Source organism: Pan troglodytes, chromosome 7 (genome assembly GCF_028858775.2).
Source record: "Pan troglodytes isolate AG18354 chromosome 7, NHGRI_mPanTro3-v2.0_pri, whole genome shotgun sequence".
In the NCBI taxonomy this organism is placed as follows: Eukaryota; Metazoa; Chordata; class Mammalia; order Primates; family Hominidae; genus Pan; species Pan troglodytes.
This window is the reverse complement of record NC_072405.2, coordinates 18,647,738-18,662,668: the sequence shown is the minus strand read 5'-3', so window position 1 is coordinate 18,662,668 and position 14,931 is coordinate 18,647,738. Positions and strand designations below refer to the sequence as shown.

The 14,931-nt window shown below is 53.5% G+C and overlaps 2 protein-coding genes across 2 annotated transcripts; both read right to left on the bottom strand.

Moving 5' to 3' along the window:
* Positions 1 to 2,628: 2,628 nt before the first annotated feature.
* LOC134810720 (protein FAM90A15-like) lies at positions 2,629 to 5,693 on the bottom strand. Its single transcript, XM_063816766.1, has 4 exons — positions 5,515 to 5,693; positions 4,821 to 5,020; positions 4,256 to 4,364; positions 2,629 to 3,591 (listed from the first exon to the last, which is right to left on the bottom strand). Exons 1-4 carry the CDS (start codon positions 5,635 to 5,637, stop codon positions 2,629 to 2,631), a joined length of 1,395 nt encoding a protein of 464 aa, XP_063672836.1. The 5' UTR covers positions 5,638 to 5,693.
* A 4,041-nt stretch (positions 5,694 to 9,734) lies between these two features.
* Positions 9,735 to 13,351, bottom strand: LOC134810719 (protein FAM90A15-like). The gene is made up of 4 exons (XM_063816765.1): positions 13,173 to 13,351; positions 12,479 to 12,678; positions 11,914 to 12,022; positions 9,735 to 11,249 (listed from the first exon to the last, which is right to left on the bottom strand). Exons 1-4 carry the CDS (start codon positions 13,293 to 13,295, stop codon positions 10,287 to 10,289), a joined length of 1,395 nt encoding a protein of 464 aa, XP_063672835.1. The 5' UTR covers positions 13,296 to 13,351; the 3' UTR covers positions 9,735 to 10,286.
* Between the last annotated feature and the right edge of the window lie 1,580 nt (positions 13,352 to 14,931).

The window sequence follows — 14,931 nt, the reverse complement described above, 5'->3', positions numbered from 1 at the left end:
CTTTGGAACCAGTCGCGTCCCCTTTGACACTGCACCCGGCTCCCAGTCTCTCAATCGTGTTGGCCCTCCGGCGATCTCCCGTTGGATGAATTGCTCCTGCTGAAACTCGAGTCCCCTTTGATTTGCGCTTCATTAATTATTCATGATTCAGGTGGGAAGGCCTGCTGACGACCCCCTGTGGCCGTTCTCTGAGCTTTCCTGTCACATCGTTTCCTTCCACGCTCTTTGGTTCCTTATGGTCCTGCTCCTTCTGCTGTCAGAGGAGCAGAGAGTCGATCTTATTGATTCTGGATACGGATACTTTCTAGGTGATCTGGATAATCCAGATAACGACCCTCAACAGCGGCGGAAAGCGAGCAGCCATTTGGTGTGTCTCAGAAAATCCCGCTCACTTCCGAGGCCTCCTAGATGTGGAATCCTGCTCAGAGTTGTTCCCAGGTCAGAGAATGGAGAGAGCCTGTGCATGATGGGATCTCCCTGCCTAGATCTTTCAGTGAGTCTCTACCTCAGCTACTCTTAGGATCAGGGGGAGAACCATGGTGTCAGACATCCGGGAAGAAGACGGGATGAATGTTTTACCTCTGAAGTACATCCCAAATGTGGGAGTTAACTTCAGCTTTGCTGGGGTCTATTTGGCCAGGGAAACTCTGCCTGGTTCATTCGCACATCCAGAAGCCACTTCACGGGGGGCCGTCGCAACTGGAACCACACACTTGGCATCGGCGGTTGAGCCAAATGGGGACTCGTGGTGCAAGCAACGCTCCCCACGTGTTAGCGGGCGTGAGATTCGATTGGCGGAATTTTATTAGGTGCGTGTTGGTAGCGTGGGGCTGAGGTTTTCTTGCTCCTGTGGATGTATACGAAGTCAAAGGTCCTGCCCAGCCCTGCGGTCCCCTCAGGCAACTCTGTTTCGGAGACATAACGATTTGGATTGCCAACAAGTCAAGAAATGTTCAAGCCCTTGGATGTAGGGTAAAGAAAGGGAGATCAGACTGTCACTGTGTCTATGTAGAAGGGGAAGACATAAGAGACTCCATTTTGAAAAAGACCTGTACTTTAAACAATTGCTTTGCTGAGATGTTGATCATTTGTAGCTTTGCCGCGGCCCCTTTGACCCAACTTGGAGCTCACAAAAACCTGTGTTGTGTAAAATCGAGGCTTAAGGGATATAGGGGTGTGCAGGACGCACCATGTTAACCAAATGTTTACAAGCAGTATACTTGGTAAAAGTCATTGCCATTCTCTAGTCTCAATAAACCAGGGGCACAACGCACCGTGGAAAGCCACAGGGACCTCTGCCCTTGAAAGCAGGATATTGTCCAAGGTTTCTCCCCATGTGAGAGTCTGAAATATGGCCTCGTGGGATGGGAAAGACCTGACTGTCCCCCAGCCTGACACCGGTAATGGGCCTGTGCTGAGGTGGATTAGTCAAAGAGGAAAGCCTCTTGCAGTTGAGATGCAGGAAGGCCACTGTCTCCTGCTTGCCCCTGGGAACTGAATGTCTCGGTGTAAAGCCCGATCGTACATTTGTTCAACTCTGAGCTCGGAGAAAAGCTGCCCTGTGGCGGGAGGCGAGACGTGTTGGCAGTAATGCTGCCTTGTTATTCTTTACTCCGCTGAGATGTTTGGGTGGAGAGAAACATAAATCTGGCCTACGTGCATGTCCAGGCATAGTACCTTCCCTTGAACTTAGTCATGATATAGATTCTTTGGCTCACGTGTGTGTTTTTTTTGTTTTTTTTTTTTTTTTTTTTTTTTTGTTGACCTTCTCCTTATTATCACCCTGCTCTCCTACTACATTCCTTTTTGCTGAAATAATGAAAATCATAATCAATAAAAACTGAGGGAACTCAGAGGCCGGTGCCGGTGCAGGTCCTTGGTGTGCTGAGTGCCGGTCCCCTGGACCCACTGTTGTCTCCCTATACTTTGTCTCTGTGTCTTATTTCTTCTCTCCGTCTCTCATCCCACCCGACTAGAAACACCCACAGGTGTGGAGGGGCAGGCCACCCCTTCACTCGGAAAATCAGTTAAACACAAACACGGAATGAGAGTCAAAAGACAATATGTCATCTTTTTGAGAATTTTATTCACTTCAAAACCAATTAAACACACACATGTACAAAGGCATTCCACAGCCCAGTTTTCGAGGCTGAGGAAAGACCCCGAGAGCGCTCTGCACAGCACGCTTCCCAGCGTCCGAAACACTGCTCTCAGGGCGGGGCACAGCGGAAGGGCTGCACCTCTCAGGGTTCCCTAACTTTTCCCTTATTCAGTCATCTAGAGAGCAAATACACAGTAATTCCCCAGTTTCCTATTGACGTCCCAGCGGAAGTCTGACTCCTGCGCGTCACGCAGTTTCTGAGGCAACGAATCTCTGGCACGGAAGCTTTTCCTGGCGCGTTTCCGGAGAACCACGCGAACTACAACGTCCCTCACCAGAATTCAATGAGGCAGAGTCCCTGCATCTGCTCCCTGCCTGGCCTGGGCTCCCACATCCACAGAAGCGCCACAGCCGGGGAGCTTCGGAGTCACCGCACAGAGTCTGCTCTCTGCTCTGCACTCCTCAGTCCCACAGTCCCCTCCAAGTCACGGGAGCTGGAGGCCAAGGAGCCCCTGCCACCTGCAGTCTCACTCCAGGTCAGAATCGCTGTCCTCTGAGGAGGAGGAAACCTGAAGGTCCTCATAGAGGACGCTCGGTGGGACACGAACACGGGGACCCTCAGACTTCTCTGACACATGAGGGCTCTGAGCGAGGAAGGCTCCCGGCTTCTCAGGAGAGTGAAATGAGGGGGCCGCCAGGAGGCTGGAGCTCCAGCGTCCGTTTTCCAGTCTCCGGAAGAGCACTGTGAGAGGCTGGGCCCCATCATGGCTGGCCGCTGGGTGATGGGACATGGTGCAGGCCTGGGCAGTAGGCAGGCAAGGTCTGCTGTGCGGAGGCTGCCGGTCGACGCTGGGCACCTGGGCGGGTGTCCTCCTGCCCATCTGGGGCGACGTACTTGGTCCAAGTTCGGTTGCGGCTGGCGGAGGTTGGAGATTCTCCGGGGCCCCCAGCTCACCTCCCTGGATGGCGCTTTCGGGGATCTGGAAGGGACCCAGTCTCGGTTTCTTGGGGAAGTTCAGGCAAGCCTGAATCCGAGCCTGGGCAGGTCTCTTGGCTCCTGGCCCGAAGCTGAGATTGGAGCCTAGGCCCAAGCTGTGTGTGGCGGCTGGCGGGCAGGGCTGTGAGGTCACCGCAGGACGTATGTCTTGTGCCTGGGGTCTGATGGCCTGGAGCAGGCCGTGGGTTTTGGAGGCAGCCTGGGGAACTTCTCGGCAGCCACCCTCAGGGCTGCTGTGTGTCGGCTTCACCACGAGGAGAGGCTCGGGGCCCTGCTGCCTGACTGCAGGCTGAGGGATGTCGGCCGCAGCCCCTGTCTGTCTTTCCTTTGGTCCAAGACTTGAGGAGGAGCTCAGACTGGCTTTTCTGAGGGGAGACGGCGAAGCCAAGACGGAGCCCCTGTCAGACGTTTCGGTAGCTGAGCGATCAGCGAGGACAGGGCCCAGGCGCGGCCTCTTACTGGTTGTGTGGACCGGCATTGGCCCGCTTGCAACCTGAAAGAGAGGAAACAACACAGGTTAGAAGTTCCTCCGCATGGAGCCAACGTGAAAATCAAGCACATCCAAAGACAAGGTGCACACGCCATGAAATTCTTAGTACAGTATCGACAGGCGGTCCTTGGAAGTAGGGACAGACCCTCCACTTGAGTGCTGATCAGGACAAGACACATGAAAGATGCGCTCTCGAGCTATGTGTAGCTGATCTAAGCACACCATTGTTCAAAAGATCGCGTCTTGGGCATTAACTGGATCAAAGCGCCTCCACTCAGCCTTCCATGAAGTGGAACGGACTGAGGCCCTTCCGAAGGCAGGTTGGTGGCTCAAGGGTACTCAGGACGTCTTCTCTGAACACATGCATGTTCCTGGGTTTAGCCTTCTCCACGTTTGGGGCCTCTGAGGGACTAATTTCCTCATGCCGCTAGGAACATGTTGTTGGCAGGCTTGCCATAATTGGACAGAAAGAAAGCAACAGGAAATACGGCATCTTCAGATGCCTTCGCCTGGAATCAAATTGACCTGGAAGGATCGTGGAGTCCCTGACCCCAAGAAGGCAAGAAAGAGGGGTTCCCCGATTTCCTCCCGCAGACGGGAAGCTGAAAGGAAATCAACCAGGGTGACCTAGAGGAGAAAAGGACCAGGGGCCCGGGGTGACACTCACCCTCAGATAATCAGAAGATTCCGTGGATCCTTTTCGATTCGGCAGCGGCTTCTCTGGAGGTTTCCCAGAAAATATGTGGAGGAGAGCCTTCCTCTGCGGGTCTTGTTGCCTGCAGAACAGAAAAAGGTTTTCTGTTCTCCTGGTTTTCCCCAGGAGACAGGGAGAACCCTGTGTGGGGCCCAGCCCCGTTCCGTGTTTTGTGATACAGAAATGGACATCTGGTGCCCTTTCCGCCTCTGCACCTTCCCTCACGTGCCAACCTTCCCGTCCCCCAGGTGGCCCTCTAGGCTTCCCAACTAAGGACTGTGATTTGGATTCCATCGCTTTTCCCCCTGTCGTGGGGAACCTGCACGAAGCGCCCCCGCCTCTCCCCGTCCCTGAATCTCCCAGAGCCAAAGGAGCTCCTGGGTGTGGAACCCCGGAGGACACGGAGCTCCGGCCTATTTCTCTGCAGCGTTCCTTCCCTGGCCCGGAGACGGAAAGGCACACGGTGTGCAGGTGCAGAGACACCATGTCCTTAGGAGGCAGTACCCTAAGAGTGGTGAAAACCCCTCCCACTGCTCACCTTGGTCTCTCTTCCTTCTCTCCCTTATCCTTGTTCAAGGGCCCCGGGTTGGCTTCAACCTGGGGCTTCCATGGTTTCAGGTTTTCCTTCCCTTCCTTTTTCCCCAAGGTCGCTGGAACCAGGGCTGCCTTCCAGCACTTCATGGGGCACCTGGTACTTCTGGCCGTGTGGCCAAAGGCCCCGCAGTTTTTGCACTTGAGCTGTGGGTGGAAAGGAAGTGATGTCGGTGAGTGAGCTGAAGCCACAGGCAGCGATCCCACGTCCACATTGGGACGGATTGTGAATTCAGAGCTGAATAAGGATTCCAAAGAGGGGACACCGGCATGGGGGCCGTTAAGTGCTGGGAGAGTTCGGATACGATGTTCCCTCCCAAAGCCCACGTGACGGAGGAACTCTGAAAGGAAGGACTCAAGGTTCCAAGGGGCACGACGGTGAACCCGAAGTCAACAACACAGCCAAACGTGGCTACACAGGACTCTAAGTAGAAAGGGAGGTTGCCCCCAAGAGTCTCTCAAGGGACCTATCGGGCCGGGGAGAAGGTCCCAAGCCACGCCCACCTTGGATGGGAAAAGCAACCTGGGTGGTGGTGACAGAGCTCTTTGGAATCCAACCCAGTCTCTGAGGACCGTGTGACACCCCCTCCCCCCGTCCCCACCCCCACCCCGATACCCAAGAGATCCAGGGCTAGACTTACCCTGGGATCTTCTTCATCGGGCGGGGGAGCCCTTGGCCCAACTGGGGCCCTCCGCTGCTTCTGGAGGGTCTGGGCTCTCACCAGCCTCTTGGCCCAAGATTTGGGGTCCCGACGTGCCATCATCTTCGTCGCCTGGGGGTTTTGTGACCGCCTTTTTCAGGGGTTGACTGTTGGGTCACCTGAAACACACACAAACACACACATGTCGATGGTTAAGCACATTGGATATTCACACACCCACAGGAAGCCACCTGCTAACTCCCTGCCGGTGTGGTCATGAGGAGACCTCACCACCAGTCGGTCAAATCTGTAGAACACAATGTGCTGTGTGCATCCTCGGATACTGTGTGTTCCTCTGCCATGACTACCTAGTCCAAGAGTAAACCGCACATGCCACAGGGCCCGTGGCCTAGGTATGGGGAGTTGAGCTTTCAACCCCAAACAAGCAACTGATTCTGGAGACTGGACTTAGGTCTCTCACGATTCACTCCGGTAGAAGACGCGGTGATTCTATCTCCCTTGACGGACAGAATGATCGAAGACACAGGGCATGGCTTGCGCCACCCTTTGGCAGGTCTGTTTGAAGTCAGGGATAAGGGATGCTTCCTGTGACAACTTGACTCGCTACTCTGGCCATTTCATTAGGCAACTTCCAAACACAAATTCATAGAGAGAAGTTACCTTCCTCTCTACCACACTAGCAGGTGATGGTCTTTCCTGTTCTACCTTTTGGCTTTAGCTCCAGCCCCTCTTTACTTATTTATTTTTTCTGGTATTTTACGCATACCACACGAATTCATCTGAACAAACGGGGAACAAGTGCCACATCGCATCGACGTCTTACACGGCTGAAGGGCAAACCACCCTTTTTTCCAAAGTCCTTTTTCCATTTACCCACCAATTCAGCATGCTGCAGTACATTTCTTTTCGCATTCCCATCTTGGTCTTATCCCACATGTGGAGACGGATATGTTTTCTCGTTTTCTGTTGCAAGAATTACTAGTAACGAGAACACATCCTTCCCCACCAGCAAGCCCCAGTGTGATCGGTTTCTTTCGGCCTCCTGTGTCTCTTCCCCCCACCCCCACACCCCTCAGGGATTGCGTGAAAAAAACAATAGTTCAGTGAAACTAACCTGAAATTACACGTCTACTTGCTTTCCCCGGCTGGCGCTGAGATGGGCAGGTGCTGGAGCAGCCCCGCTGGAAGCGATGCAGCATCCAGGACGACGGAGGAAGGGGAGGAGAGGGACCTCTGCTTTCCAGGCTGCCTTTTATACTGCCTCTGGTCACCTGACATGGAACGTACCCTAACCTAATCAGTTACCTGTACCTTAATTGCAATTAACTTAATCCAATTACGTGACCTGGAAAGGTCTATCTGCACAGCCCACTCTAAGATCATGTCCACTGCTGACAGACATTCTAAAACCTACGTGTACAGCTGCAAGCTTTGAAGAATAGATGCTCCCCGTCAGACACGTAACACTGGTGCCTGTACCCCTGTCTTCTTTTCCATCTTTTTGTTTTGTTTTGTTTTGTTTTGTTTTGTTTTAAAAAAATGTGGTAAAATAGACACCTTTTAATTGGACCACATTTAGTCTATCTCGACGTGGGCCTCAGTGTCATCAAGGAGATTCTCCTTGACGTGCAGTCACGGCCATGATCCATCTTCAGAGCTTCTCTTTCTTCCCCAAGGTAAGTCTGTCAGCAGAGAACCCTGACCGCACCCTCATGTGTTTTCTCCTCCAGGAGGCGCTTGGAAACCACCGTGAATTGGACCGCACTGGGAAACACAGATGAGGAAAGTCAACAACGCTTTGTCCTTCAGTGCCTGGCTCCTTTTTCAGCTCGTCTTGCGACTCCAGGCATTATGCCTGAAAAGTGTCCCGGACGCCTGTGAGGCTCTAATTCCCTGGGTCCCATTGCCATGTCTCTGGATTTGCGAAGATCCACCGCACCTTCTGTGGAACTCCCGTGTCGGTGAACTTTTGTGCCACGGCCCCTAATTCTGCCCATGGTCATCTGCAGCTGCACGACTTAGGGTCCATGTTCCTTGGACGGGAAGAGACAGGCAGGAGTCGGAATGATGAACCAGCACACTGGGGCATTTTCTCACGTAGCCCAAGTGACCCCATGGTGTTCTTGAGCTTTGGAACCAGTCGCGTCCCCTTTGACACTGCACCCGGCTCCCAGTCTCTCAATCGTGTTGGCCCTCCGGCGATCTCCCGTTGGATGAATTGCTCCTGCTGAAACTCGAGTCCCCTTTGATTTGCGCTTCATTAATTATTCATGATTCAGGTGGGAAGGCCTGCTGACGACCCCCTGTGGCCGTTCTCTGAGCTTTCCTGTCACATCGTTTCCTTCCACGCTCTTTGGTTCCTTATGGTCCTGCTCCTTCTGCTGTCAGAGGAGCAGAGAGTTGATCTTATTGATTCTGGATACGGATACTTTCTAGGTGATCTGGATAATCCAGATAACGACCCTCAACAGCGGCGGAAAGGGAGCAGCCATTTGGTGTGTCTCAGAAAATCCCGCTCAGTTCCGAGGCCCCCTAGATGTGGAATCCTGCTCAGAGTTGTTCCCAGGTCAGAGAATGGAGAGAGCCTGTGCATGATGGGATCTCCCTGCCTAGATCTTTCAGTGAGTCTCTACCTCAGCTACTCTTAGGATCAGGGGGAGAACCACGGTGTCAGACATCCGGAAAGAAGACGGGATGAATGTTTTACCTCTGAAGTACATCCCAAATGTGGGAGTTGACTTCAGCTTTGCTGGGGTCTATTTGGCCAGTGAAACTCTGCCTGGTTCATTCGCACATCCGGAAGCCACTTCACGGGGGGCCGTCGCAACTGGAACCACACACTTGGCATCGGCGGTTGAGCCAAATGGGGACTCGTGGTGCAAGCAACGCTCCCCACGTGTTAGCGTGGGTGAGATTCGGTTGGCGGAATTTTACTAGGTGCGTGTTAGTAGAGTGGGGCTGAGGTTTTCTTGCTCCTGTGGTTGTATACGAAGTCAAAGGTCCTGCCCAGCCCTGCGGTCCCCTCAGTCAACTCTGTTTCGGAGACATAACGATTTGGATTGCCAACAAGTCAAGAAATGTTCAAGCCCTTGGATGTAGGGTAAAGAAAGGGAGATCAGACTGTCACTGTGTCTATGTAGAAGGGGAAGACATAAGAGACTCCATTTTGAAAAAGACCTGTACTTTAAACAATTGCTTTGCTGAGATGTTGATCATTTGTAGCTTTGCCGCGGCCCCTTTGACCCAACTTGGAGCTCACAAAAACCTGTGTTGTATAACATCGAGGCTTAAGGGATCTAGGGCTGTGCAGGGCGTGCCTTGTTAACCAAATGTTTACGAGCAGTATACTTGGTAAAAGTCATTGCCATTCTCTAGTCTCAATAAACCAGGGGCACAATGCACCGTGGAAAGCCACAGGGACCTCTGCCCTTGAAAGCAGGGTATTGTCCAAGGTTTCTCCCCATGTGACAGTCTGAAATATGGCCTCGTGGGATGGGAAAGACCTGACTGTCCCCCAGCCTGACACCCGTAATGGGTCTGTGCTGAGGTGGATTAGTCAAAGAGGAAAGCCTCTTGCAGTTGAGATGCAGGAAGGCCACTGTCTCCTGCTTGCCCCTGGGAACTGAATGTCTCGGTGTAAAGCCCGATCGTACATTTGTTCAACTCTGAGCTCGGAGAAAAGCTGCCTTGTGGCGGGAGGCGAGACGTGTTGGCAGTAATGCTGCCTTGTTATTCTTTACTCCGCTGAGATGTTTGGGTGGAGAGAAACATAAATCTGGCCTACGTGCATGTCTAGGCATAGTACCTTCCCTTGAACTTAGTCATGATATAGATTCTTTGGCTCACGTGTGTGTTTTTTTTTTTTGTTTTGTTTTTGTTGTTGTTGACCTTCTCCTTATTATCACCCTGCTCTCCTACTACATTCCTTTTTGCTGAAATAATGAAAATCATAATCAATAAAAACTGAGGGAACTCAGAGGCCGGTGCCGGTGCAGGTCCTTGGTGTGCTGAGTGCCGGTCCCCTGGACCCACTGTTGTCTCCCTATACTTTGTCTCTGTGTCTTATTTCTTCTCTCCGTCTCTCATCCCACCCGACTAGAAACACCCACAGGTGTGGAGGGGCAGGCCACCCCTTCACTCGGAAAATCAGTTAAACACAAACACGGAATGAGAGTCAAAAGACAATATGTCATCTTTTTGAGAATTTTATTCACTTCAAAACCAATTAAACACACACATGTACAAAGGCATTCCACAGCCCAGTTTTCGAGGCTGAGGAAAGACCCCGAGAGCGCTCTGCACAGCACGCTTCCCAGCGTCCGAAACACTGCTCTCAGGGCGGGGCACAGCGGAAGGGCTGCACCTCTCAGGGTTCCCTAACTTTTCCCTTATTCAGTCATCTAGAGAGCAAATACACAGTAATTCCCCAGTTTCCTATTGACGTCCCAGCGGAAGTCTGACTCCTGCGCGTCACGCAGTTTCTGAGGCAACGAATCTCTGGCACGGAAGCTTTTCCTGGCGCGTTTCCGGAGAACCACGCGAACTACAACGTCCCTCACCAGAATTCAATGAGGCAGAGTCCCTGCATCTGCTCCCTGCCTGGCCTGGGCTCCCACATCCACAGAAGCGCCACAGCCGGGGAGCTTCGGAGTCACCGCACAGAGTCTGCTCTCTGCTCTGCACTCCTCAGTCCCACAGTCCCCTCCAAGTCACGGGAGCTGGAGGCCAAGGAGCCCCTGCCACCTGCAGTCTCACTCCAGGTCAGAATCGCTGTCCTCTGAGGAGGAGGAAACCTGAAGGTCCTCATAGAGGACGCTCGGTGGGACACGAACACGGGGACCCTCAGACTTCTCTGACACATGAGGGCTCTGAGCGAGGAAGGCTCCCGGCTTCTCAGGAGAGTGAAATGAGGGGGCCGCCAGGAGGCTGGAGCTCCAGCGTCCGTTTTCCAGTCTCCGGAAGAGCACTGTGAGAGGCTGGGCCCCATCATGGCTGGCCGCTGGGTGATGGGACATGGTGCAGGCCTGGGCAGTAGGCAGGCAAGGTCTGCTGTGCGGAGGCTGCCGGTCGACGCTGGGCACCTGGGCGGGTGTCCTCCTGCCCATCTGGGGCGACGTACTTGGTCCAAGTTCGGTTGCGGCTGGCGGAGGTTGGAGATTCTCCGGGGCCCCCAGCTCACCTCCCTGGATGGCGCTTTCGGGGATCTGGAAGGGACCCAGTCTCGGTTTCTTGGGGAAGTTCAGGCAAGCCTGAATCCGAGCCTGGGCAGGTCTCTTGGCTCCTGGCCCGAAGCTGAGATTGGAGCCTAGGCCCAAGCTGTGTGTGGCGGCTGGCGGGCAGGGCTGTGAGGTCACCGCAGGACGTATGTCTTGTGCCTGGGGTCTGATGGCCTGGAGCAGGCCGTGGGTTTTGGAGGCAGCCTGGGGAACTTCTCGGCAGCCACCCTCAGGGCTGCTGTGTGTCGGCTTCACCACGAGGAGAGGCTCGGGGCCCTGCTGCCTGACTGCAGGCTGAGGGATGTCGGCCGCAGCCCCTGTCTGTCTTTCCTTTGGTCCAAGACTTGAGGAGGAGCTCAGACTGGCTTTTCTGAGGGGAGACGGCGAAGCCAAGACGGAGCCCCTGTCAGACGTTTCGGTAGCTGAGCGATCAGCGAGGACAGGGCCCAGGCGCGGCCTCTTACTGGTTGTGTGGACCGGCATTGGCCCGCTTGCAACCTGAAAGAGAGGAAACAACACAGGTTAGAAGTTCCTCCGCATGGAGCCAACGTGAAAATCAAGCACATCCAAAGACAAGGTGCACACGCCATGAAATTCTTAGTACAGTATCGACAGGCGGTCCTTGGAAGCAGGGACAGACCCTCCACCTGAGTGCTGATCAGGACAAGACACATGAAAGATGCGCTCTCGAGCTATGTGTAGCTGATCTAAGCACACCATTGTTCAAAAGATCGCGTCTTGGGCATTAACTGGATCAAAGCGCCTCCACTCAGCCTTCCATGAAGTGGAACGGACTGATGCCCTTCCGAAGGCAGGTTGGTGGCTCAAGGGTACTCAGGACGTCTTCTCTGAACACATGCATGTTCCTGGGTTTAGCCTTCTCCACGTTTGGGGCCTCTGAGGGACTAATTTCCTCATGCCGCTAGGAACATGTTGTTGGCAGGCTTGCCATAATTGGACAGAAAGAAAGCAACAGGAAATACGGCATCTTCAGATGCCTTCGCCTGGAATCAAATTGACCTGGAAGGATCGTGGAGTCCCTGACCCCAAGAAGGCAAGAAAGAGGGGTTCCCCGATTTCCTCCCGCAGACGGGAAGCTGAAAGGAAATCAACCAGGGTGACCTAGAGGAGAAAAGGACCAGGGGCCCGGGGTGACACTCACCCTCAGATAATCAGAAGATTCCGTGGATCCTTTTCGATTCGGCAGCGGCTTCTCTGGAGGTTTCCCAGAAAATATGTGGAGGAGAGCCTTCCTCTGCGGGTCTTGTTGCCTGCAGAACAGAAAAAGGTTTTCTGTTCTCCTGGTTTTCCCCAGGAGACAGGGAGAACCCTGTGTGGGGCCCAGCCCCGTTCCGTGTTTTGTGATACAGAAATGGACATCTGGTGCCCTTTCCGCCTCTGCACCTTCCCTCACGTGCCAACCTTCCCGTCCCCCAGGTGGCCCTCTAGGCTTCCCAACTAAGGACTGTGATTTGGATTCCATCGCTTTTCCCCCTGTCGTGGGGAACCTGCACGAAGCGCCCCCGCCTCTCCCCGTCCCTGAATCTCCCAGAGCCAAAGGAGCTCCTGGGTGTGGAACCCCGGAGGACACGGAGCTCCGGCCTATTTCTCTGCAGCGTTCCTTCCCTGGCCCGGAGACGGAAAGGCACACGGTGTGCAGGTGCAGAGACACCATGTCCTTAGGAGGCAGTACCCTAAGAGTGGTGAAAACCCCTCCCACTGCTCACCTTGGTCTCTCTTCCTTCTCTCCCTTATCCTTGTTCAAGGGCCCCGGGTTGGCTTCAACCTGGGGCTTCCATGGTTTCAGGTTTTCCTTCCCTTCCTTTTTCCCCAAGGTCGCTGGAACCAGGGCTGCCTTCCAGCACTTCATGGGGCACCTGGTACTTCTGGCCGTGTGGCCAAAGGCCCCGCAGTTTTTGCACTTGAGCTGTGGGTGGAAAGGAAGTGATGTCGGTGAGTGAGCTGAAGCCACAGGCAGCGATCCCACGTCCACATTGGGACGGATTGTGAATTCAGAGCTGAATAAGGATTCCAAAGAGGGGACACCGGCATGGGGGCCGTTAAGTGCTGGGAGAGTTCGGATACGATGTTCCCTCCCAAAGCCCACGTGACGGAGGAACTCTGAAAGGAAGGACTCAAGGTTCCAAGGGGCACGACGGTGAACCCGAAGTCAACAACACAGCCAAACGTGGCTACACAGGACTCTAAGTAGAAAGGGAGGTTGCCCCCAAGAGTCTCTCAAGGGACCTATCGGGCCGGGGAGAAGGTCCCAAGCCACGCCCACCTTGGATGGGAAAAGCAACCTGGGTGGTGGTGACAGAGCTCTTTGGAATCCAACCCAGTCTCTGAGGACCGTGTGACACCCCCTCCCCCCGTCCCCACCCCCACCCCGATACCCAAGAGATCCAGGGCTAGACTTACCCTGGGATCTTCTTCATCGGGCGGGGGAGCCCTTGGCCCAACTGGGGCCCTCCGCTGCTTCTGGAGGGTCTGGGCTCTCACCAGCCTCTTGGCCCAAGATTTGGGGTCCCGACGTGCCATCATCTTCGTCGCCTGGGGGTTTTGTGACCGCCTTTTTCAGGGGTTGACTGTTGGGTCACCTGAAACACACACAAACACACACATGTCGATGGTTAAGCACATTGGATATTCACACACCCACAGGAAGCCACCTGCTAACTCCCTGCCGGTGTGGTCATGAGGAGACCTCACCACCAGTCGGTCAAATCTGTAGAACACAATGTGCTGTGTGCATCCTCGGATACTGTGTGTTCCTCTGCCATGACTACCTAGTCCAAGAGTAAACCGCACCTGCCACAGGGCCCGTGGCCTAGGTATGGGGAGTTGAGCTTTCAACCCCAAACAAGCAACTGATTCTGGAGACTGGACTTAGGTCTCTCACGATTCACTCCGGTAGAAGACGCGGTGATTCTATCTCCCTTGACGGACAGAATGATCGAAGACACAGGGCATGGCTTGCGCCACCCTTTGGCAGGTCTGTTTGAAGTCAGGGATAAGGGATGCTTCCTGTGACAACTTGACTCGCTACTCTGGCCATTTCATTAGGCAACTTCCAAACACAAATTCATAGAGAGAAGTTACCTTCCTCTCTACCACACTAGCAGGTGATGGTCTTTCCTGTTCTACCTTTTGGCTTTAGCTCCAGCCCCTCTTTACTTATTTATTTTTTCTGGTATTTTACGCATACCACACGAATTCATCTGAACAAACGGGGAACAAGTGCCACATCGTATCGACGTCTTACACGGCTGAAGGGCAAACCACCCTTTTTTCCAAAGTCCTTTTTCCATTTACCCACCAATTCAGCATGCTGCAGTACATTTCTTTTCGCATTCCCATCTTGGTCTTATCCCACATGTGGAGACGGATATGTTTTCTCGTTTTCTGTTGCAAGAATTACTAGTAACGAGAACACATCCTTCCCCACCAGCAAGCCCCAGTGTGATCGGTTTCTTTCGGCCTCCTGTGTCTCTTCCCCCCACCCCCACACCCCTCAGGGATTGCGTGAAAAAAACAATAGTTCAGTGAAACTAACCTGAAATTACACGTCTACTTGCTTTCCCCGGCTGGCGCTGAGATGGGCAGGTGCTGGAGCAGCCCCGCTGGAAGCGATGCAGCATCCAGGACGACGGAGGAAGGGGCGGAGAGGGACCTCTGCTTTCCAGGCTGCCTTTTATACTGCCTCTGGTCACCTGACATGGAACGTACCCTAACCTAATCAGTTACCTGTACCTTAATTGCAATTAACTTAATCCAATTACGTGACCTGGAAAGGTCTATCTGCACAGCCCACTCTAACATCATGTCCACTGCTGACAGACATTCTAAAACCTACGTGTACAGCTGCAAGCTTTGAAGAATAGATGCTCCCCGTCAGACATGTAACACTGGTGCCTGTACCCCTGTCTTCTTTTCCATCTTTTTGTTTTGTTTTGTTTTGTTTTGTTTTGTTTTGTTTTAAAAAAATGTGGTAAAATAGACACCTTTTAATTGGACCACATTTAGTCTATCTCGACGTGGGCCTCAGTGTCATCAAGGAGATTCTCCTTGACGTGCAGTCACGGCCATGATCCATCTTCAGAGCTTCTCTTTCTTCCCCAAGGTAAGTCTGTCAGCAGAGAACCCTGACCGCACCCTCATGTGTTTTCTCCTCCAGGAG